General features: G+C 35.5%; 1 protein-coding gene across 4 annotated transcripts in view; it reads right to left on the bottom strand.

The window, feature by feature from the left end:
- Positions 1 to 25,489, bottom strand: part of IBTK (inhibitor of Bruton tyrosine kinase) — a 56,456-nt gene that overhangs the window by 19,819 nt on the left and 11,148 nt on the right. For 3 of the 4 annotated variants that reach the window (XM_018078076.2, XM_018078077.2, XM_029962708.1), the window contains 21 exons: positions 24,989 to 25,085; positions 23,618 to 23,742; positions 22,976 to 23,086; positions 21,557 to 21,727; positions 20,285 to 20,402; positions 18,312 to 18,492; positions 16,956 to 17,079; positions 15,062 to 15,239; positions 13,200 to 13,377; positions 11,790 to 12,383; positions 10,346 to 10,432; positions 9,360 to 9,442; positions 9,220 to 9,257; positions 7,392 to 7,488; positions 6,922 to 7,023; positions 5,888 to 6,005; positions 4,225 to 4,285; positions 3,375 to 3,502; positions 1,814 to 1,926; positions 1,033 to 1,181; positions 677 to 840 (listed from right to left, as the gene is read on the bottom strand). In XM_018078076.2, the coding sequence (XP_017933565.2) occupies positions 677 to 840; positions 1,033 to 1,181; positions 1,814 to 1,926; positions 3,375 to 3,502; positions 4,225 to 4,285; positions 5,888 to 6,005; positions 6,922 to 7,023; positions 7,392 to 7,488; positions 9,220 to 9,257; positions 9,360 to 9,442; positions 10,346 to 10,432; positions 11,790 to 12,383; positions 13,200 to 13,377; positions 15,062 to 15,239; positions 16,956 to 17,079; positions 18,312 to 18,492; positions 20,285 to 20,402; positions 21,557 to 21,727; positions 22,976 to 23,086; positions 23,618 to 23,742; positions 24,989 to 25,085 (3,017 nt within the window). The remainder of the gene's footprint in view (positions 1 to 676; positions 841 to 1,032; positions 1,182 to 1,813; positions 1,927 to 3,374; positions 3,503 to 4,224; positions 4,286 to 5,887; positions 6,006 to 6,921; positions 7,024 to 7,391; positions 7,489 to 9,219; positions 9,258 to 9,359; positions 9,443 to 10,345; positions 10,433 to 11,789; positions 12,384 to 13,199; positions 13,378 to 15,061; positions 15,240 to 16,955; positions 17,080 to 18,311; positions 18,493 to 20,284; positions 20,403 to 21,556; positions 21,728 to 22,975; positions 23,087 to 23,617; positions 23,743 to 24,988; positions 25,086 to 25,489) is intronic. The other variant, XM_008920309.3, reaches the window with a different exon arrangement.

Below are 25,489 nucleotides of genomic sequence, written 5' to 3'. Positions count from 1 at the left end.
TATTAACCACTGGAAGGTCACTGCTCCTCCAAAGTATTTCAACAAAATACACTACAGTATGAACCCTTTAAACAATCTACACAGCAGTGCTGCCTGCTTTTCTCTTGACATCATGCCAGTGATATTAGAACAAGTTAAGAAATAGCACAAGAGAAACACATAAAGGCACAGTGACATTACAACAAAGTCTTATGGTTTTATTTGCTCCCATTCCATACAACCCTCTAGAAAATGATCACAAGGGACCCTAAGATAGAAGATGAGGGTCAAGCTTCTTCCAACTAGTCTGAAGACCAAAGAGTTGGTTGAGGGGTGTGTTTCCCTCTCTGCATCAAGTAGACATAGTGAGACAAACATAGATTCACCCTGCTCATGATACACTTCAGAGTTGCAACTTTAATTTCTACAGCTTTATCACCTGTATTAACAAAGCCCATCAGCCACAAACCCACAAAGCCTGGGAAAAGTGTCAGAAATTAGCATTTTAGAAAAGTAGCACTGCTTTTTTCAAAGAATAATTAAAAAATGTACCACTTTTATTAAACTACCAAAATCTTGAGTTCACATTTCAAGTAACATATGATCGTTTTGAAGAGCAGACAGCTTTTCAATCTGAAGAGAATATTATTAGCATTCACTACCAAGTGTAGAATAGTTACTGTAAGTATTACTCCACCTGAAAGTGGTTGCTACCCAATTGGGAGAGCTTGCAGAGTTGTGTCTGGCACTGGGAATGGACTGTGGAACAGACTGTTTCAATGCTGATGCTCCCTTGTATGACTTCATCTCCTTATTAGCTTGAGAGGCTTTCATTCCCTGAGCACATGCTTTGTCTTTCATCTAAAAACCAGGCAGAAAATTTTTGAATAAATGCTACAAACACTAATTTTTATTTGCTTAATCAAACAAACAATAACTACTTAAAGTTGTCTACTCCATTTTAAGTACAACAACTTTGCAGAAAGACTCCAAAATACAAACTCTGCCTTTGATGAACGAGGTAAAAACAAACAAATATATTGTTTATCCAACCTCAGTCCTCTCTGGATGAAATCCTTTTGTGAAGTCAGGTGACTGCAAGTCTCTGGGACTACCCACTCCTGCATAACTACCTTCAGAGTCAGATGTTAAGAGTTCTGGAAGTGATTCTACAGAGTTAGTTTTATCCAGTTTTACTGAGCCTAGAAATAAGAAAAGACAGTAGAACTATTAATCATAAGAGCCAGACTAAACAATGTTTAAAAAACCCCAAAATTATTCACTCCATATGATGAATACAAAATAACCAGAAGTTTACCTAGATCAGAATACTAGGCTGTAATAAGCATAAGCAAATTTTAGACTACCTTAAATATTTTTTTTCAGAATAATATTGGTCCCAGTTTTCTTCTGCTGTCTCACAATATAAAGTTTTATGAAGTAACACTGACACTTTTTCTTTGAAAATGAAGTTTTCTACCATCTTTTCAAAAAAAAAAGTGACTAATTTATCTTTTATATTCCAGAAAAAAACAAACAACCCACAACACATTAGTAGAAATGTTCCACTTATTAAAACCACATGAGAAAGTGTCCATTATCTTTATTTGATAAAATATGTGCTTTTATCTGAACTTTGGGCACAAGCTTAAAATGACAAAAGTCCTCTCAAAAAAACCTCAATCTTAAGAATTCACTATTCACATTCAACTATGGTGTTCACTACAAAAGAAATAATCTTTCTAAGATTTCCTTCCTGAAGTACAGAAATTGCATTGCATATTACACTTTACGTTCTGGTTTTATACCTGAAAGGAATCTCTTTTCCACTGACCTGTAGAGGCTGGACTCTGAATAATATCTGAGAGATTATATCCTCCAGAGCTGTCAGACCGTTTTCGTGGCTTCTTTTTTGCCTTATTTTTTGCTCTTTTGAAAAGGGCTTCCCTATTAAAAACAAACAAAGAAACAAAAAAAACCCCAAATGCGTTAAGCCACAGAAATTGAGGCCCAGAACTACCGGTGTCAATGTCAAGTCTTTCAGTCAGCAACAGCCATTATACTTCAAGCAGTAGTACCTGGTCCCACCCACTGGCAAGAGCTGCTTGTTCCTGCTCTGTTTATGCACTGGCACAACTATTTCATAAATGATTTGAGGAGACAAAAAGAATCCAGGAGGAAAAGAAAAAATTCTTTTCAATCTAGATCTAGTCTCCGAACTATTACACTGCACAAAGACTTCTGATGAGACAGTGGAAGATACAGCTGCTGCACAGACTGGCACTGCCACCTAGGTCAGATTAAACCTGCTACACAGCACAGCAATGGACATAAAGCAAATGACATACAAGTCTCCACTTTTTTCTCTCTCGATTTCTCCTAAATTAGTGAAGTTCAATAAACTCCACAGTTGGTCTCATTTTTCCCCAACACAAACATTGCCATCATAATAATACTAACTTTACAATAAAGCAGGTCTAGGGCCATGCTACCTAAATGTCATGTGTTCCTGTATATGCTATTAGGAAGAGTGAAATAAAACAAAAGGCATCTTTCATTTTAGAAAAACTACTAGAAATTCAGAGTTATATGAATCACAGCTACAGTACCCTATTTCAAAAAGTTTCTTTAAGAAGCTTTTTGTGGAACAACTGTACAGCTACTTATTCCATTCCGCATCACTAACTTACAATGCCTGGGTTTGTGTTATTTTTTAACCCTTGGAGTGCCCAATACCCTAAACGTTATCTATCACCTAGCCCTTAAGAACCCTGAATGGCTTGAAGTCTAATACAGAATAGCCTCTCAGTTCCCTTGATCTACTAGTTCTTACCTAGTTCATTTAGCACAACTTTTCCAGACACAAATGCTCAGAACCATACACAATAATGTAGGTGAGGTTTCATCTGCACAGCGATATTGTATTTCGCTATTTGGAAGCCTGCTACCAAGCCATCCTATCAGCTACAAAACTTCATATTTCACTTGACAATTCTGTAAATATTAAGAAATGTAGATTATCACAATTTTCCAAAGATATCTATATAGTATGTTAAAGTCTGTTTTTTTCTCTTTTGATTTCTCCTAATTCAGTGAAGTTCAATGAACTCCACATTTGGTCTCACACATATACAGATACTCTCCTCACATGCACAACTCCCAAACATTACTGTGAATGCTTGTTTTACAACCTTTACTCACATGCTACTTATAAATTGAAAGAAGTGCTCTGCTGCAGGTTTGTTATATTTTCAAACATTGAAGGGATTTTCTTTGAAATCTCCATTTCTTAATATTTCAATTCTGAATCTAAAGGGAGTCAGGCACCATGAAAATGAGGATTTAATACACACAGTTCATCTAGCTAAAAATATTGATAAAAAACAGATACTTACTGAGAATTTTGTTCTGTGTTCATTTCTTCCCTTAAAAAGACACAATTCTCTCCATCTTCAGGCTCAAAAGAACTTATGTCAGGCCCATCTGGATATGGGGTAATTACTCTCCTGACCATAGCTGGAATCTGTAGTTGTAAAAGCCATTACATTAAGTTTCTCTCAAGCTGTATGCTAGCAAATATATGGTCTCTTGTAAAAGGACCAAAACTGACTGTAATTTAAAACACTGTCACAGATCAAGTAATTAATTATTTAACAAGCTTATAAAGTTAAGTTACGTCTTTAAGCAAAACAAGTGAACTATTTTGACACACTCAAAATGTCTGTTTCATCTGTCTATAACTCCTGACAAAATATGCTTCAAGATTTTGCAAACATTTATCTTTTACAATTAAAAAATACTGGATTATAATGTGTCTTGGTTTTCACCTTTGCATTAAAGCTCAACTTTCACATTATTCTTCTTACTGATTTTAAGATCTATAGAATCACCCTGAACTTTTCACTGGAGATATATCATTTTCTTTCTTCTCCTTTCTTCCAAGTAGCCGATGCTCTTTTCCACAGGTTTTGCTTACGCTTTTTCATGCAACAATTGTTAATTACAGAATATTAATATATTTAATGTATATAATTCATTAATTCTAAAGACACAATACTGTTGCAGCAGTAGCTAGTGAATAATGAAATATGAGCTCAAGAGTGATAATTGTAGCAGCCAACCTCATCTGTTGAGTCAGATGTTTCACATTTAGCCTGTCATCTACAGACCCTGCAGGTATGTATTTATTACTCATCTATTCTCATTTTAAACCTAATCAGCTTACACTCAAGTTGTACAACTTACCATTTTCCTGTAATAAACAGAAAGATCCTTCACAACATCATCACTTAAGACATCCAGAGTCCTAAAGAAAAAAAAAAATTATCTTAGCACCTTATTAAAAAAAAAAAATCCCAGTAATGAAAAATTCAAATTAACATTTTGGATGAATCTCACCTACACAGAATATAAACTAATCAATGCCTTTGCTGTAAGGCAGGATTAAACACACAACCTTTCCACTTACTTTTATTTAAGGTCAGAGCCAATACAGACCTACATAGTTAAGTAACCATGAACTGGTCATTACTCTCCCTGTTTCTGCATATTTTCAAGTTTTCCTGACATGTATCTAAACACCCCAAGTCTATGTAAATTCTCCTATAAAACTCAACCCAACATCGTTACACATTTATGCCAAAAAATAATTCTATAGCAACAAACTGGACTCAAGAGAACTGTCTTGTCCATGTGAACAGTCCTCCTCGCACGAAGCTGTCAGGACTGAGTTCTACCTGTCTTAAGTATCAAATTAAAAGTTTTTCTACCCAATACTAACATTTTCAGATTTTCACTAAAATACAGATGCAGTCTTAATCATAGTCAGAATGCTGCATGTCCTTCAGGCCTAAGGTGAAACAAATCTGAATTCAGAGTAATATTTAAAGCAATTTTATTAGATTTTTCTCTCCAAAATCAAAGGTTAAAATGTTTATACTTTATACAGATTGACAAGGAAAATGGCTAATATGAATAAACTCCTGTGATGCAAGTGGAGTAGCTATGTGACATGGCAAGGAAGTGCTGGCATTCTGAACTGTTTCAGATCTCTAAAAATTTCTTTAAGTGAAAAGAAGTCTAACAAAAAGGACAGTGAGGACTAACAATAGAGATGGATTTTTTTCTTTGGCTGGGTTTTTTTGGTGTTTTTTTTCCAGTTTTTGCTAAAAAAGAAGTTCAATCAGTGCTGATAAGATTTGCTCTGAAAAGATGGTATGTACTTAGGAAGCAACCTGAAGACCTGTCCAAGAGAAGGAAGGCCAGAGCACACCTTCAACTTCTTAGAACTTTAAAAGAATCGCTGTGGAAAGTAAGGATAATAAATTAATTTGTTCAGCTCTCACTGCTGACAGTTAAAGAAAAAGACTACCAAATGGCAGGCCCATCCTCCTTGGAAAATGCAGTAGCTATATAATAAACCTATTTAAAATAAATTAAATATGTATAGTAACAATCATGTTTAAAAAAACCCCAAATAATCCTAAAACAAAGCAAACAACCAAATAAACCACACAACTCCCTTCCCCCCAAAAAACCAACCCCCAAACAGAGAACAAAAAAAAACCCCACAGTAGTTTTATGCATCTTCAAAAACACTTCTAAAAACCCAAAAATGACTATGCATAATGTCAAAGCCCACTGAATTCAAAAGAGGTTTTTCCACTTAATTCAGGCTCTTCGTGGCAGACAGTAACATATGGTTTTGTACTACAGAACTGGTACAGTATGTACAGATATTTAACTAGTTTTTCTCTCCCTCTCTGGTAAAACTGAGCCTACCTTTAAACTAGCAGCATTGTTGCATTTTAACATTTAACTGCCTGTATTAGTTCTTCCAATCCTTTTGCCTTTTTGAGATGTTTAAGTTCAACAGCTAATATATGAACACAAAGGCATTCCCACTCACCTTGCTTCAAGCAAAGCTGCCATATTGAGTCCTATGAACTGCAAGCAGGACAATTTTAGCTGTTCAGCATTATACATGGCTGAGAACTCCAACAGCTCAGCAGCATTCTTTAAAGTAACTGCAGAGAAGAAACAACAAACTAAATTAGATAATCTGCTGCACTATCAAGCAGTAGTTTTTAAGACTTATTGTACAGCATGATCTAGTAATTGAAACATATTATATACTTCTCCATTCCTAGAAAAAATGCTAATGCTCAAAATGGCCATAAACTATAGCAAGCCCCATGTAACTTTGCAGCAGTTTGAATGCAATGGCTAATTCACAGAAACAGAAAGTCCTACCTGCAAACAGATCAGTTTCAACAGTAGTCCAAAATAAAGGGGGAAAAGCAAGCTAAAAATAGCAAGTTTCATATATAGCATAAATCATTCTTAAAGTTCCAAATGTTCTAATTTAGTAGGGACAAAGAAAAAATAAGGGGGAGGTGAGGGGGAGAGAGAGAGGTAGGGATCGGGGCCAGGAGAGAGGAGTGAAATGAAAGTCAGTAAGAAAGCCAAGCAAAAATATCAAGTTATGCAACAACACAGTGTTTTCTAGAAGAGACAAGTCTTCATAGACATATAAAAACAGCACTGTATCAAACAAACAACAGAAGAACTAGCAGAACTAAATACAAGGATAGAAACAGAAACATATAACTAATTTTGTCATATTTTAAAGAGAAGAAATTTGAATTCAATGAAATAAGGGGGTTTGGGGGGGTGGTTAGCTTTTCGGGGGTTTTTTTTGCTTTTTTTTTTCTTTTATTGAAGAGCATGAGATGAAGACATTGATGCATAAGGAATGAAAGATTATGCTAACCTAGAACATTGCTCAGACTAGAGATACAACTGCTAGCTGTGCAATGAACAGCAAAACATAATCAGTGCAAAGGAATATAAGCAAATAATTCTGTGCTGAAAAAGGTAAGAACCTCTAAAAACCCTGTTTTTTATTCTCTAACCCTTTATAATACAAGCGAAAGAACTCACGTTTTTCTGCAATAGCTACTTCACAGATTTCTTTGAGTCTGGATATAAGAAGTTGGTCTGCTACCACCAGAACGTTACACATGAATTCCACGTTTTGAGAATCTGGAAAACAAAGCATCATGTAAATGCTGTGGGTAAATCAAAAGCAATTATCACACATACAGCTTCAATGAGATTTTACCAAGGGACAAATATAATGGCTTTGCAAATTTCCGTGGGATTTTCACAGCCCAAGGAATAGCTTAGAAGAGCACCGACAGTCAACTTTTTTAAGCAATAGGAGGGAAAAGGAAAATTGGAAAAGAAAAGAGGCCTAGGGTACAGCTATCATCTCACGCTCTAAAGCAGAAGGCATAAAAATTGGGATTTTTTTTACATATAACTTCAGCACAAGCATGTTAAGTACTGAATTTCTATTTTAAAAAATACAAAAATTGCAACAGCTACAGTTGAAAATATGTTAATTGCACCTTTTATGGCAAGAGCTTCATCTGTATACAGGTAATCCACAATTATCTGTAGTATGTCAGAATGGATTGGCATTTCCAGAGCTGAACAACAGGTAGCCTAAAAGTATTTAAAAAAAAAAAAAAGAAAAGAAAAAAAGAGTAAGAGAAGCTGAGTACTTGGAATAAAATACAACATTAAGACAGCAATTATATTTAGCAAATGACTCAAACTGAGAGTCATCTTTTCAAAGTTAAACAATTATTTAAGCATTTGTACTAAGAATTGACTGTAGCAGAGCAATTAAAATCTGCCCAAACTTCCGAATAAATATATATGAAACAATTCAGTGTTTCATCACTTTGATCATCTTCTCTAACAATCCTCTTTGATTATATTACTTTACCCACAATTGTCTAAAAGTAGAACTACAGGAATCCCCTATGCAACTACTGAACTGTTTTCCTTTCAAGGTCAAAAGATCTAGTGAAATCACAAGTTTCCAAGGAAAAACAAAATTAAACTACTCATTACTCTTAATCTCTCTGAAAACAAAGTCCTCATCAAACCCTCCATTTGAAGGACCATCCTAACCATTGAAGTTTTTGTATGAGCAAACATTAGCCAGTAAATCATGTGTCCCCATTCACTTTTTATGTAGCATCACTGCTTAACAACTTTGGTTTATTTCAAGTGGTACTGAAGTAAAGCTTCATACTAAAATATTTCTTTTGCTTTAGAACATGCTACTGGTAATGACATATTTTCCATCTAAAGTTTAAAACCTCTTACAGACATTAAGATTTTTATACGACATCTAGAGCACTCAATTCACAAAATATTTACTTATTAGTTTAGGTTGATTTAGATTTACTTATGAAATAATAGATAACTTATGAACTACATACAATTAATATAGAAATCAATGATACAAATGGACATTAAATGTTTAAAAAAAAAGGCCTTAAATCCATCATTTGTCTCACAGTGTTTCAATTTGTTTCCTCTGGGCTGACTGAGGAAAAGGTAGCACAGTAACTTAGAGGTGAAGTTCTGTTTCACAGCAGAAGAGAACTGTCAGTACTTTACCAGGTTCTTAGATTTACATATTGCCAGAAAGCTATGAAACTGAAAAAACTCCTGCCACTGCTTTAGCTTTCAGTCTCAGAAAAATGCTTCTCCACTTACACCTCTCCTCTCTTTCCATAAACATTTTCAGCAGTATTCAGATAGTTAAACAGAGGTACTAGTGAAATTACAATGTCCAGGAACAACCAGGGCATTGACACACAGCTAGCAAATAGGAACCATGACAAATTAAAGATCTACACCTTTTGAAGCACCAGTTGATGACTAAGTAGAATAGTCCTTGATATCCTCTATTTCATTAAACAGCAGAAATCAACTGGAGGTTCTATACATTGACTCTTGATCCTGTTGTATTTGTACTCACTACAGGACAAGCTATTCCAAACTGCATATTATTTAAATTGTAAGATCTTTTACAGAAAGAAAATGAGAATTCATTCAAAGCAGTACCCCGCAAGTCCAGTACTTTTTATAAATCCATGAACTAGCTCAAACTAAACCTCTAAAACAAAAGCAATACTGTAATTTCCCCTGATATACAGTATTACATTTATTACTCTCATTTAATACACAATGTAAATAGCACAAATGTAGAGTAACCAAAAATGTGGTTTGTGGGTTTTTTTCTTGCAAACAAGACCCAAGAATCCAGCCTTTCCTTTTCCCCATTATTTAGGTTATGTTACTATAGGAAAAAGCTGAAAATCTCTCACTTATTTGATGCGAAAAAAACATACCACCACACGTGTTTGGCAAGCTTACCTCAATCCATGAGCTGCTTAACATGCTGTGAAAATAATCTGTAAAGAAAGGCATTTCAGTTCAAGATGCAAGAAAATGACAGTTAAAAGAGACAATATGACTTATGTTATATAAATATATATAAAAATACACACACATACCAAGTCTTGCACAAAGTACACACTTATGACACGGGAATTCCTTTCCATCTAAAGATTTCAGGGTCACATCGCAGAGGTATGAACTAGAAGATATTTAATAGGATCAAAACTGTGACTATTCAGAAGATCTACAAGCTGTAAACTCTACAAATGAATGCTAACTTTAGCAAGTTACGATTTATTCTTTGAAATAAAACACACCTGAACTTTAATAATATCACAGAAAATGAACCCAAAAGTACAAGCACAATAGTTTTCAGAGAGAATTTTTTTTTCCAAACTTGAGCTCTCAAAATTCTATCTGAAGTATTTCCTTCAAAACAAGATCAATTACCACTATGATCAAATAAATTAATGATGGCTAATTTTAGTCAATCTTAAATGGTCTATGTTAAGTTACAGATTTCTTTTATATCAGTAGCTACTATAGGCTTTCATGATGCATTTTAGGAGTGCAATAATCCAAATTCTGTTAAAAAGTTACTTTTATGCAATGTTGTTTTTACTATGTAAATAAGACTATTCAAGACTTTGGGTATAAATAACTCAATCACATCAGTGGAATTAAAAAACCAATATCACTTTGCTAAAAGCAAATTAGAAAAAATATTATCCATTTGCTTATTTCCAATCTGTGTAGTCTTATTGTCACAGCAAGCACATTTACAGAAGTCAAATTGCTTTTGACTGAATTACCCACACTTCTCCTGACATTAGCATTCTATGACACAGTTAACCCACAGAACACAGAGGTACAGTAAAAAGAAACAAAAATACACCACACGAAATCTATCCCAGATTACTAATTTAGAGATCAGTCTATAAGCATCTACAAAGAACATCCAAACATGAATTACTGTGAAAGAGACAAGTGTACACCAGAAGTTAAAATGCTGCTGATCAACCTTAGCTTGCATTTAATAGAGAAAGAGATGACGTTAAAGAAGATAATGGGGGTAGAAGAAGTTTGATTTAAAAAAAATTACCATTTCTTCTGATTTAATTTTGGTTTGTTCCCATTCTTCTTGTTGACAACAATAATTTTTCCATTTTCTAACCTGACTCCATCCAACCTGCAAGTCATTAACATTAGTAATAAGCAATACAATTAGTATACAGTTCAAACCATTAAGAACAGTTCCACCAAGTAACAGTACTTCAGTGGCCTCATATTGTGAATACGAAAAAAAATCAGAATGATTCATCACAGAAAACTAGAAAGGGTCAGTTCTTATTTCAAAGTCTTCACTGCAGATGTAAAATATAACTGACATTCTTTCCACATCTTAGCTGTCTTATTTATTATCTTACCTGAAAGCTATATTATATAGTTAAGGTCAAAGTCCCACACCACAGGGTCAAAAATGTACAAATAATATATACTGCTACCAGTCAGTTATCTGAACAAAGATAGCAGTTTAGAAGAGATGCATGTTTCAGCACAGGCTTTTTTAGCATCCTAATTCATCAGAGAGGCTTATGAATGGGATGGTAAAGACACAGGAGTACTGCTGGCAGATTACAAAGTAACACACTTCCAAAGGCAAAGTGCTTTACCATGGAAATTTTACTCAGGAACACAGTTTTAGCAGCCGTTTCACATCTTTGCTGTGTGTGCAAAAACTACAGCAAAGAAAACTGTCCTGAAAAAACTCATTCCCTCTTTTGAAAGGACAAATGCAGAAAAGAAACCCTAGACAATTGTGTAATACTGTTCTACAGAGATATTTGGTCTCAATTCCATTCGTTTCACCATGTAACATAAAATTAACAACAGTTAAACAAGAATTCAATTTGGCTTTGTGTTGTTTTACACAAAATATGTTTGTTGTCTGTGGAAAAACTGCTAGACTATGGACCAGAGTATAGAAATTAATCAATATAAAACTCAATTAGATCAGCTGTCTCTAACAAAACAAGTACTGATGTTTTAAAACAGCCATTCTGGAAAGTCACATGATTTGTATCAGATATCAAATCCCATAGAGCCCATGCCTTAAAAGATACTGCCACAGTTTAACCTGGCTGGCAGGTAAGCACCACACAGCTGCTCACTCACTCTCCCCCACCCACCCACCAGTGGGATGGGGGAGAGAACCAGGGAAAAAATAGTAAAATTCATGGGTTGAGATACACAGTTTAATAAAGCATAAAAGCAATGGAAAATATTAATTATAATCAAGGACTTAGCACATACTAAACAGCTGACACACGATGCAATAGCTCACCATCTGCCAACCGATGCCGACTTCCTAAGCAGCATCCCCCCACCATTTCCTCCCAATTTTTATTCTAACATGTGTCTTTATTTACATTATTGTCATAACAACTAAAGTTAAATCAGCTGACATAAAAACACCCCATGAAGAGTTTGTTATAATATAAATTTAATATATATATAATATAAATATATAATTTCCTTTCACCTACCTTCCACTTAAATTGCTGAGTCCAAATTTCTTTGCTGCACTTTGCAACATTTTAATGAGGTTAGCTTCTTCACCAGCTTTGCCTTTTTTAGATTTGCTCTTCTGTTTTTCATTCATAACTTGTACTTGGTTATTTCTATAAATCTCAAATGCAGACTTTCCATTAACATTTTCATCAAAACTCATTTTGCTCAGATTAGAAATTAAAGTATTTTGATATTCTTCTGATTTTTCTTTACATGGGATTTTTGGTTTATAACCATGAGTCAAAAGATCACAAGTATCAGTGTATATGAACTGCAGGAGGTATGCAAATAGATCTGGATGAACTTTCTCTACTACATAAAGATCACATCCAACAGCATCTTCATCTTTACGGTAGATGTCTGGAGTGTCTAGCTGGTTGTCACTGGAAACAAACAGCTTCCTGAAGAAGTCAGAGCGTACAGCCAAGATGTATTTGTGCACGGGGTACGTTCTTGTGCCAATCTGAAAAGTCACATCGTGGATGCTGTCCATTTCATCTGTTTCATCTAACAGTTTGCCAAAATCCATTCCAAAACTTGATAATGACACACTTGGAATTTCATAGAGACTAGAATAAAATGAAATACATTAAAAAAAACCAAAATCTACAAGCTTCATAAAACTTTATATAGTATGTTTGATGAGGAGGATGAGGTTGCTTCCCTTTGATTTGTTTGGGTTTTTTCTAACATCGCTGCACTACTCAACATTTCTTGTCCTATTCTTTACAAAAATAACTAATAATATGGTATTTAGGCAATTACACCACACATGTAAGACCTCCCTAGCTTCAGAATATCAAATATGGTATTTTGTCTTTATAATGTACCCAAAAAATACGTATTATCAGAACTATCTTATCTTCATCTCATTTTTCCAACAAGAAAACACAAAAATGTTCACTGTATTTCATATTACAAACCAAACCAATAATGCTTAGCTATTTATCAGATATACTGGAAACTATTGTGAGAGTATAAGAAACATGGTTCAGTATTCTACTTATTTATTTTACTTTATACATTTTTTTTCAAACAAGTAAAAGTTCACTTTTCACTTCTATTTAAAAGCTGATTATTGGTGATTACTGAAGAGGTGAATGTCTACAGTATTTAGAACTCAGAGTGGGTTAGAAAATGCAGGGCAAACGCTTGCCTTAAACACCTTAGATAAAACAACACTGTCTATACAAATTATGCAAATATGCTAGCTGAGATTTTTGGGTAACTTCAACATAGTTACTAACAAGTGCTATCCTCTAGCAGGATGGGTAACCATATTTACTGTGACTTCTGTATGAGCCAAAAAATAGTTTGGAAAAGAATGATTCAACTGCAATCACACACAAAAACGCAAAACATTACCATTGGTGTTTTAAATATACCTGGTTTTAGGATCTGACTGTAATACAGCAAAATTGCAGCCACTAGGGTCAGTGGCAATACTAACAGCTCGGTGGACAAAAGTTAGCTTCTGAAGTCGAATTCTTTCATACACACTGTTTGCATCATGTTCACAAGACACATCGTATGAAGAATTCTGAAGGCTCGATACGAGTTCTGCTAAAAAAAAAAGTGAATACAAATCATAGAAAGATCCTGATAATTAAAATGCAACAAATAAAACAAAAAGGCAAGACTGACTTTTGTATGTCCACTGATGGAGTCATTGAATAAGACTAAATCATGCTGAAGATTTCAGCTAGCTTATATACTGTATATGTAGGAGGAGAACTTACCCAGAACTTCCTGAGGAAGTGTTTTGCCACTTCTTATGTAAGGGAAAACACTCCACCTAACATTCAGTGCAACCTCTTGCAGAATGAAACAAGCTGTGCATCAGCGTACAGCCGTGCAAGACTGTTCTCTTTTCCTGTCAAATCATTATAACAGAGATAACACAATTGCCTTTGGATTTCATATCTGTTTGAATTATACCCAAACTAACCAAATACTATTGAAATAACATGAATACATCTCTGAATGCATCTCTAGAATTTTCCATTACCTGGTAACTGAATACATGCACACCATTCACAACATTGATTAAAACCTTGCAAAAAACCAGAAGCCCTTATTCATTACAAATCACTGATGAATATCGTAGATGTTCATCTATATGAGAGGAAATGGCCTTAAGTTGCACCAGGGCAGGTTCAGATTAGACATTAGAACAAAAAATTCACTGAAAGTGTGGTTAGGCATCGGAAAAAGTTGCCCGGGGAGCTGGTGGACTCATCCTCTCTGGAAATATTCAAAAGGCACCTGAGGATATGGTTTAGAGATGATTATGGTGGTGCCAGGCTGATGGTTGCACTAGATGATCTTGAAGGTCTCTTCCAACCTTGATGATTCTGTGTATGTGTCATTGTGTGTGATCAACTAGGCATTCACCTAGTCAACAGGTGTGGATTCTGAAGTTTCCCTGAAGACATTAAAAACTACAAAAAAGAATAGCAATAAGCATAAAAAAGAGTGCCTACAGACACATATCAGCACCAGGACAAACAGTAAAAAGGAGATGCATTTGGTGCTTCTGTACTATGTGCTGTGTAGAACAAAAGAAAGTAGCAATTGAGTGTGCAACTCTGAATTAAAAACAGAGGAAAGATTTTTACTGTGAAAGAATATAAAATTGGACTGAAAAGTAAAGACGGATCTCAGTATCAAAGGAAGTCGAACTGCAACATACAGTTATAAAGTTCAAATACATTCCTGAAAAAGAGCTGACAGTTTCAATTAAAATCTTGTCCTGTAGTAGACAGGTATTTTCCTTGCATCAAAACAAACCAACAGGACCTACTCTCAGCAATATGAGCCAAGTTAGTAAGGTGGAAATTGCTCTGGACCCTGTATTCTGCCCAGGTAAGGGTCTAGGAAACACAATAAGGTTTCACACACTTAGCAGCACAAGCAAGAATATGCTCCTTCTTTGGGTTAATGCCAATTCTCTTAGGGTTCATTATCTAATATGCGACAAGATCATTGCACTAGACCCTCGTGCTCTTATTACTCTTCAGAAGTACTTTTCCTCCCAGAAATCTCCACTTAAAGTTTAACTGAAGGCTGCAAAATAAGTAAGTCTTAGTATTACTGACGAAAATGTAGAGTAGGAGTCAATACTAATAACCATCAGTCACAGAGGGAAGAACAAACTCACTACATAATATGGCTAGACTGTAAATATTCGATTAAACTTTTATATTGATTTAAAGCACTTAAAAGCCACTAAGAAATCATGGCTAACCTTTCTTTTCTGAGATTTTTTTCCCTTCTTCCAGCCACTTCCCTGTAAAGGCTTCACCATCCTGTGTGACAAACATTATTTCGTTCCCATTTAAAGCAACATCAGACATGAAGACTTGCCGGCCATATACCCAACGGCACTGCTTCATGGAGTTATTAGATGACTTCCAGCAGAACACCTACAATATAAATATTTTAGAGAAAGGGAAAATCTTCATATCCTATAAAAGCAGTCACATATTACACACTACTTTTCTAAACACAAGAACATACCACCTCTAAGTTGCATATAAAAGGAGAAAGATATTCTCCAAAATTTTAGAATAAAGTGTTATGAGCATCAAAGAACCCACAAGTAAAACAGGGAAAAGCTATTATGATATCAAGATCCATTTGCCCATGAAGGGCATTTGAAAAGTTTCTCTGAATATCTTCAAGGCAGTAATATACAGTACAGGTTTTACTGACACATCAAGAAGGACAGCAAAAGGTGTCATCAAGTCAAGAAACATGTTTCATCTAGTTCTTAATTTACAGATTTGCCCAACTGGTTTGCTTATAAATCAGACAAAATTCAAAGCTAGCATACCAAAAATTTAAACCCTTTCCTGTTAATTGTTTGACAAAAATCTTAGATTTCTCTATACTAGTCAAGGTTTTGAAATGGAGACCATGACCAAACACATTAAAAATATTCAACAGGAATGTGAAACACTGCATGCACAGCAAGTCCCCCACAAGGTAAATTGTACATGTCAAGGAAGCGAACATAAAGAAATAGTCGCAAGCAAGGTAAAGCCCAGACATGGCATTAACAGCACTAAAAGTCAGACTTTCATCTTCTCCCACTAAAGGGCTTGCACAGGTCTGTTAACACCTACATAAGGAGAGGACAAAAGAACCCGAGCAACCTATTTCCTTTCCTGTCCCTCAAGCCCTACAGAATCACAGAACGGTTGAGGTTGAAAGAGATCTCTGGAGGTTATCTAGTTCAAACAGAACTACCCAGAGCTAGCTGTCAAGGAACACATCTAGACAGCTTTTGAGTATTTCCAAGGATGGTGATTTCACAACATTCATGGGCAATCTATGATAGTGCTGGACCACCCTCATAATGAGAAAAGTGCTTCCCAATATTCAGACAGAGCCTCCTTTATTTCAGTTTGTGCCCACTGCCTCTCGTTCTGTCACTGGGCACCATTGAAAAGAGCCTGTCTCTATCTTCTTTACATCTCCCTTCAGGTACACATTGGTAAGATCCCCCTTGAGCCTTCTCTTTTCTAGGTTAAACAGTACTTCCTCAAAGGAAGTACAACCAAGCCAGACCAGGAAGCACTGATTTAGGAAAGAGAAGTATTAAGATCACATCCCTTTCCTTACTCAATAATTTAGAATGCCTAGAAGCACTAAAGATCACTGCACTTGTCAGTACATCAATATAGTTCCACTGATGCAGGAAGATAAAGTAGTTTCTTACTGCTAAAGCAGTGTCCCAAAGATGTTAAAAGGGCACTACCAATACTACAGATGCTAGAGGCTAAAACTCACATGCACAAATACTACACCAACCTAATGAACAGATAAGGTCATCTCAAAACATAATTCAGTCAAGGGCAAGGAAAGAAAAGGAAATACCCACATAGCTCCCTTATTTTGATATACAAGATCAGTTTTTAACATTCTTTAAGAAGGTATTTCAATAAGAAAAATTTTTTGTAAACACCACTAGATGGCACTGAAGGCTTAACTCTCCCAATGAGCAGATCTTAGAAAAGGCCGAGATTCTGAAAGGTCCTGTGAAATGGAACTTTATTATGGGAAGAAAACAATAAATCCACCACAGTATTCCAGTTTTAAGACAACACAGTGTATACATTTAACTATAAATAACTTACTCTTCCAGCTTCATCCAGTGCCAGAATGCAAATCTTCTGACCCCCATTTTCTTTAAGATGTTGGGTATCTACCTTATATTCCAAATATCCCCCACTGACAAGAACTTTTTTAAGGTTCAGCTGCCTAAAAACACAAAAGGTTAAATTCGTATTTCTTTATTGCGTATTTACGTTACTCCTATGACAGTTAATTTTTTTGTTTATAGAAGCAGTAAAAAAAATACAGTTGAGGCAGTGACACTGAAAAATTACTTATGTTTAATTTTGCCCCTCTGGTACTGTTAGCACTACTAGTAGTAGTGCTACTATAATAGTATTCTACTACTACTATTAGCAGACTATAATTTTTGTTTTGTTTTTAAGTAAGCACTTTGTATCTACAGGTTCTTCACAAAATTCCATTAGTGAAAACCAGTAGATGATACATCTTTGATTTCAGAATTACAAAAATTCACTTAGCTGTTTGTATTAAAAGACCTATCTTATCCAGTAGGTTATTTCTCAGGGATTTGGTACATTTTGGCTTTTAGCTGATCAAAACCATATTCCTTATCCCTTCTCAGTTTCTTAGTATAAGAGCACAGCATGTTGTATTAAGTTTCTACAAGTGCCAGCACCTTCACTTACAGCCACGTAGAAAAGAAGTATAAAATAATCTTTAATACGTCAATAAATACTGTCAGAATTTGAAATGAAGCTGAAAACCTAGTTGGGAGTCAACTAGGCAAAATCTAATCTAAACAAATCTAATCAATTCTAATCTGTTATTGCAAACTAAGTAACAGAGAATAGGATCAAATAATTTCCTAAATTTATGAGTCAAGGATCCAACTTCTTCAACAGGTTTTACATGCAGGTTTTAGCATATGGACCAGATGATGTTACAAGGGCCCTCTTGCAACTTAAATTACTCTTCATAACATACTTTATCCACACATTAGTTATGAACATCAGACCCTAAATTACTGATTCAAAATCATAACAACGTAAATAAATAGAATAGCAGATCTTCAATGCCTCTACCAAAATGTACTTATACAAAACCAGGCTAACAGAGGAAGAAAAAACACCAGTTTCAATGTTTTTAAATCAGCACAAAATATTTCCTCTTAGTGTGTTTTCTTTAAATATCTTTGGTAAACAGCAAGTGGCACCTTAGCCTCATGTCCCAACAAATATAAACAAAGAAACAAACAAAAACGATAGCCCTAGTTCATATAAAAGAACTGCAAATGAAGAAAACCTGGGGGATCATTGTATTATCTGCACAAAAATCTTTTAAGACCTTCAAGTATACAACTACAATGTAATCTTCACCTATTGTTTTTCACAACAAATTAGAAAAGTAACACATACTTTGAAGCTATCTTTTTGCACTGATAGTCTGCAAGTAAATAAATATCTCCTCTTTCAGTAACACATACTGTAGCACCATCACTTGCAGAGACCAAGGACACAGAGATGTCTTTATGGTGTAGAGCAGAAACTTGGCGAGGTGCAGTTACACATTTTTCTCCATTAGGATCCAGCAGATAACCTAAAAAATACAACACACCTCAAAAACATTATTTGCTATTCTACACATCGTACATTTAAAGGATACTTTGCTACACTACTTTGAACAACCCTTAAACTCTAAAAGATTTTTTAGGTAGCTGGATAATTCATCTTCAAAATAATTAAGGCAGGTAAGAAACACACCACACATACTTGTTAGTTCACCACAAACACCAGAAAACACTCAAGATTTGATACATAAAAATGAAGTAAGGCATATTCCACTAGGAAGCTATTTAATGTGGTTGTACTTCTTTGATTCCAAAAAAAAGAATATTTATTTGATCATATTACAGTTCAATACAGTAAAATACTGTAACACTGGCATAAACTATAGCTTATTTCAGCCACTGGAAGACATCAAAAAAGTTTGTCAGAAAAACTACCGTAAGTGCACATAAGCATGAAGGCAGCAGTTACATGAAATAGAGAAGGTTGCAGTTGTAATGCAAGATCTCTTAAAACATTAAAAAAAAAAAAATAAAACAAGGCCATTGCTGCTCTGCTGGGACAAGAAACCTAACAACAAGAATCTCATGTATAATATAACCCTGCTTTGTGTGCAGGGCATAATTGCAGGGCACTTAGGTCTGCACCACCAAACGGAGCAGGGTACAGATATCCAGGAACAAGCAGCAGAGCTACCTCTACAGCTGGAAGCAACACTGCCTTATGACAGTGTAGGGCCATGCTCAAACATTTTAAACAGGCAAGGTTTACCACCACAGGTCTATCATGGTGCCCAGCTGACACAACTCTACCGTTTACAATTCACTTAGTGTCTCTATGATACTGCACTGGGACGTGTGCCTACCAGAATAATCCCAACAACACAAGCAACCACCAAAACAACTTATATGATGGGTGCATATGAAAAAAAATGGCAAAACCAAAGAGATATTCACTGTAAAATACTTCTCTGACAAAGACAAGTTTTTGCACATACCTCTTCAACCTTAAATAGAAACACAAAAAGTGTTGGAACCTGAGGCCAGAGCTGATGCAGATTAACTATAAGCACCAGAGCTAGCTAAACAGTTTTGTTTGCACACAGACACAGAACTGCAAAAATGCAAATCCAAACCAATACTGCAATACCTGTTTATCAAAAAAGACAAAAGCAATTAAAATATACCATTCATACAACAAATCGAGAAGTTCACCAATTGGTAATACGTTTTTAGTAGGTTCTTTCTTGACTTCAGAATAATACAGAGTTAAGTGAAGCTTCTGGTAATGGCATTGTTGGAAAAAATCTAGGTATAGGCAAGTATCTAACTTTAAAAAGTTAGTATGGAAAAAGTTATCAGTATCATGTTTACAGTGCATGATGAAAGAAGGACATAGGTAGGAGAGCTGAAGGCTGGTTTATAATTTATTAAGGGCAGTACAAGGCAGACTGCTGGAAGGAGAAAAGCATGCCTTGGGGTAATTTCCAACACAAACAGCAACATTCTGTTTCCTCAAAGTATTCAGCAGCAGGACCATACTTGAAACACGTAAGGCAGAAGAATTATAAAGAGTTCAAATAAGTCAGTTAAGTCTGACTAGCTCCTATCATCTCAAAATGTGAAACTGGTAGTAATGAAAAATATTCTTCAAAAGAAGTGTGAAGGGATGATGTCATCAGAATGGTTAAAAAAAAAAAAAAAAGAGGGAAAAGAAAGCTTCAACCAGGCTTCTGTTCTAAGAAGCAGATGACAGGTTAAGCATGAACGACATCTTTAAATGGCTGGATTTTAGGTTTTACTTTCAGAACACTTCTACCTTACCTAGTTGGCCGCCATTCAGCCCCATGGTATACACTGCTTCCTTAGTCCATAGCACTGTATGGAATCTGCCTGCAGCCACTCCAATCACCATTCTACCTTTCAGGTTTTTTGCCTGAACCTAAGCACAAATCCAAAGTACATCTTAATATCAAGTAGCAACAGGTGAATTTCACATGTACAAACTTCTGACAACATTTAACTCCTAAAGTCGTTAAGCATGAAGCACTGACATCAATCCACATACAGTCTAATAAATCAGGATTATTTCAGAAGTTCGTCAGGTGGGACACTATTGCACTAGTGACAAAAAGAAATAAACTTTTTTCATTATCTAATCAGAACCGGAATCAAGTCTCTTTATGTTGTCTTCACATGTAAGATTTTGAACAAGACTGCACAGAACATGTTATAAGACAGCCAAAGAAGACTCAGGTGCTGCAAAATGTCAGCTAAAAGTTTCAACTTGTAAGTCCTAATGCCCTAAACATACTGCAGAACACTACACTACTAATTCCACACTTCAAATTTAACTTGATTTTCCAGATTAAGATGAAAAACTCAAAACAAATCCTGTGGATACAGAGCTGTCATTACACTAATGAAGAGCATCCCATGGTAACCCAAAACACTATCCTGTTGCATTTTGGTCAATAATTCTTTTCTACTTTTATAACACTGGTAGTGCAGCGTTGCTCTACTTCAGATGAACCTTCCTTTCAATGAAAGGTAGTGTAACACTTCTTTACTTACAAAAAAAAATAAAATTTAAGAGATTAAGTATAGAAATATAATTAAATTGTTGATGCCTATACCCTCTCTTCCCTGTCATTATTCTTCCCAAAGCACTGACTCCAGAATCAACAGTGCTTCCAGCAAAGGATATAACAATCAAACCCTGAGAGCCATCATTCAGTGATTCAAAAGGAGCAAGAATGTCAAATAATACACACCTATTAATGTTACATCACTTCAGCTACAGAATAATTTGAGGAAGAAAAGGGTTTTGACAATTGTACCCTGTATCATACTTCGCACTACAAACTTTAGTAGTGTTCAGGTTACAAACTAAGACATTTTTCAGGACAGAGTTAAGCATTTAAGATCTGAGATGTATGATAAGACAGAAACAAGATTTATCTGAACTCACATTAAACTTGGTTGTCCTGAAAAAGTTTAAAAGTTATTTCCATAACCTTCACATTTTACTTTCTGTTAAAAAAACCAAAACCAACAAAAACTAAACAATTAAGCTTTGACTGATGTTATTTTTACCTGTCTAGGAACACTGCAGTTAGAAGGAGGAGGAAGAATACCCAATTGATGGAAAGTATTCAAACCAAATGTGTAAACATATCCATCTTCTGTTAAAATAACAGTATGATCCTTAGCTGCAGCTATCTGGGAGCACTGATGACCAGCTAAGCCTTCCACAAGTCTTGGAACCTGAACAAGAAAAGAAATACTGATATAAAAATGTACTGGTTTGATATTAACTGGTGGCCATCTATGACACCAATAGAACACCAAAGTAACACCAATAGAAAGTCATGACCAAATACTGAAATACAGATAAAAATGCATTTGAACACACGATACGCTCATTAACATAATTACCACATCCAATGCAGTAAGATGAACTACTTTCATTTGAAATGCATCCTCTGCTATGAAGTGAGATGACTTTTAAACCACCTGTTCCAAAATTAGATTGGAAACTATATCTTTAGAACAGCTGAACAGATATTAGCTATTACCTCTTTTGTTTTTCTTTTTAAATTATCATGAACATTAAAGATTTCTCCCTCCAATACAGGATAATTCTAAGAAAATTCCACAGAATAAGGAAGCAGTTCTGTATCCTTGATTCTTCATGTCCTCTAACATGAGTTCTCCTTTATTCAACTAGGTAACATCCTAATTTTGAAAGAGCAATTTGGAAAAAAAATTCTAATTTCACAGAATTGCTTTAAAAAGCTCTCTTCTTCAAAGAGCTCCAATCTTCACTATAGCATTCACCAACAGAATATCCAGTTCTACCAGATACTGGATACTAGAAATTTTTTAAAATGACTGTGCTGCAAGCTAGATGCACACTACCAGGTAATGTGCACAGGATAAGATGTTTAAGTCTAAGAATTGCATTGTCATCATATCTTAGTCTTGTCGAATCTTAGTTTTCATATTGCAACAATGTACTATTCAAATGGAAGTGAGCAGTGAGTTTGCACTTAATAGCTGTGTAAGTCCAGTAAGAAGCAACCTTACCATCACTCTTCATGCCACTACAGCTCCACAGTACTGCTGTTTCCTTTGTGACAGCCTTGCAAATCAGAAGGCATCACAAACCTACTTAAGAAGCCAGCCCACACAAAAGACATTTGCTTCCACTTATCTGGCATCAGCTAACCTTTAAAACAACTCAGCCATAACACACAAAAAAAAAAGTCTGACTGCTCTGTCTAGCTATCCTAAATTAAACTATATTTAAATGCACATTCCTTTACTCTCTGCCACCTCACTACTAGCACTGGAGAGGTTTCTGTTATTTGGTGGGGAGCAAGGGGGCTGGTTTGAAATCAACAGCAAACTCATTTTGAAAGTACACTGACAGAAACTCCAATTCACTTTTAAACTTGCTGTTTGAAATAAAAGAAACATTATGCTAGACTACATTAACATAAAGCAGCATACCAGGCACGTTTGTTCATCACCATGACCCAAGCGCCCTCCTTGTCCATGTCCACATGTATAAACTTGACCTTTGTGGGAAAGGAATACAGAGTGGAATTTGCAGAGTACCACCTGAAAAAAACAAAGGCAAAAAAGGGGAGGGGAGGAGGCAATATAGGGCAAATTAATTTTCCTGGATAATCTGAGAACATCTGTCAAAAGTACTTTGTGAAGAAGTTCTTCTTTAATAAAGATATGTTCATGAAAATACAAGTAAGATATTAGTATTAAAGCACAGGACTGCCAAATCAAGGTACAAGGAACACAAAATATTTGCTTTAAGTATATTATGTACTGCTTTAACGTACTTGAAGAGATCAACAGTTTCAGTTTAACAGCCCCCAGGCTAACAGAAGTTCAAAGACTGAGTTTTAAGGGCCACAATACTGTCTCAGAATAGCTGAAGAAAACATGCTAAGACTGCAGCAGATTGTATGCCCCGAATGTTTGTTCATGTTCTACTTTAAACTTCCAAACATTCTCAAACTGAAGTCCCAGGAAGTTATTAGAGTTCTCAATAATTGATAACTTTGATACTTCTTCCCCCTCACACACCCATCCAAGTTCATCAAGAAAGGTGCCTATGTAATACATTAAGAATACCTGTTTGATATACACGCCATTCCGAGGAAAAAGATCCACCAGCTCAGGATGATGTTTACCCTGTTGACCACCATGACCCAAAGTGAAATTTATATTGTTTCCCCAGGTGTAGACTTCTGTGGGATCTGTAACGAAAAACATTCTCTCTGCAGCTTGTAAATTTACCAGTCTTGTGCATACTGACTCCAAAAAACAACTCCTTTTTCTATCTAAAATTTGAAGAGGAAAGCTGTTTCTTACCTAAAACTAAACTTTACAAACATTTAATCCTATGAGAAGTAAGGCGCTACGACAAAATATTTTAACAATATTGTGCAGATGATCAACATTAGTTATATTTGCAGAAAATGCAAACATTCTGCAGCAGCAGATTTACACATCGTTTTCAGAAGACAACTATTAACCACCTTAAGTTATATGTGCTTTGCTTCAATTTAGTAAAAAGCCTTTCCCAAATTCAAATCAGAGGTGGTCAAAAATAACATTTATATTTTTTAAATAACCTTTCGGTGACATCTGAACACCATTTTCTGATGAGTAAAAAACTGAAATCAACGTGTATTTCGCCAAGCTGCACCACTGTCCAGGGAGACCTTATGTCTCCAGTACCTGAAGGGGACCTATCAAGAAGGCTGGAGAGGGATTTTTTTATAAGGGCATGTATTGATAAGACAAGCGGGAATGGTTTCAGATGGAAAGAAGGTACGTTTAGGATAGACAAGAGGAAGAAAATATTTACAGTGAGGGTGGTGAGGCACTGGAACAGATTGCCCAGAGAAGTTGTGGATGCCTTATCCCCGGATGTGTTCAAGGCCAGGTTGGATGGCACTTTGAGCAACCTGGTGTAGTGGACGGTGTCCCTGCACACAGCAGCAGGGTTGGAACTAGATGACTTTTAAGATCCTTTCCAATCCAAACCATCTCTGATGATTTTAACTGAGAAAAACAGCAGAATAACTGAGGTCAAAAAACACCTCTGGAGATCATCTAGTCCAACGCCTGTGCTGAAGCTGGGTCATCTAGAGCAAGTTGCCCAAGACTATTTTCTCTCATGTTTTGAGTATTTCCAAGGATGGAGTCTGCACAACCTCTCTGGGTTACCTATTACATCACTTGCCTTTTTTCTTATTTTTTTTAACCTCTGAGCCAGTCATTATTCCTGTGCACATATGTGCATCTTGTGCCTACCACCAAGATTCTGTTCTTGCTTTCTTCTGATATTGGCAACCCCATACCTTCAGGTATCTCATAATTTACAAAGTCCTAACTAAAATATAGACAATAAAATATTGTCTACACTGGTACATACGTTAATACATTGGTGACACCTATCTTCTTAGAAAACAGGAATTAAGCTATTTAATCTCCTACCGGTTTTCTTGAACACCACATGGATAGGCCTATCTTTCATCACGAGATCCAGGGCTGATAAACCTTCTTTATCCTGAACATACAGACTAACGCCATGCTGAAAGTGAAGGAGAGAAGGGGAAGAGAAGAACTCAAGTTCATTTTAGCTGCACAGTTTGAAGTAACCCAGGTAAACGTTTAAGAATCTATACAAATCTTTAATTGAAGTTTAATACTGAAAAAAAGAAACTCTTCAGATTCAAATAAACTGAGCAAATCTAAAAAAAATAAACAATGTAATTCTGTTCAGCCACATATACATCATGTTGACTTATTAACTGGGATTTATTGTCTGAATGCTGACTGTGTAATAGGATGCAATCAGTGAAATACAAAGTAAACAGATTTGAAGATATCTAACATATCACTGACATCTAAGAATGACAAGTATTCATACAAAATGCATTTACCAGCTTCAAAGAACATATTTTCTTAAATTGGCATGTTTATAGAATCAGTTTT

Source organism: Manacus vitellinus, unplaced genomic scaffold, assembly GCF_001715985.3.
Source record: "Manacus vitellinus isolate BGI_N305 unplaced genomic scaffold, ASM171598v3 scaffold_4_pilon, whole genome shotgun sequence".
NCBI classification, from domain to species: Eukaryota; Metazoa; Chordata; class Aves; order Passeriformes; family Pipridae; genus Manacus; species Manacus vitellinus.
Note: the sequence above shows the minus strand (reverse complement) of the source record. Positions and strands in the feature narration are given on the sequence as shown.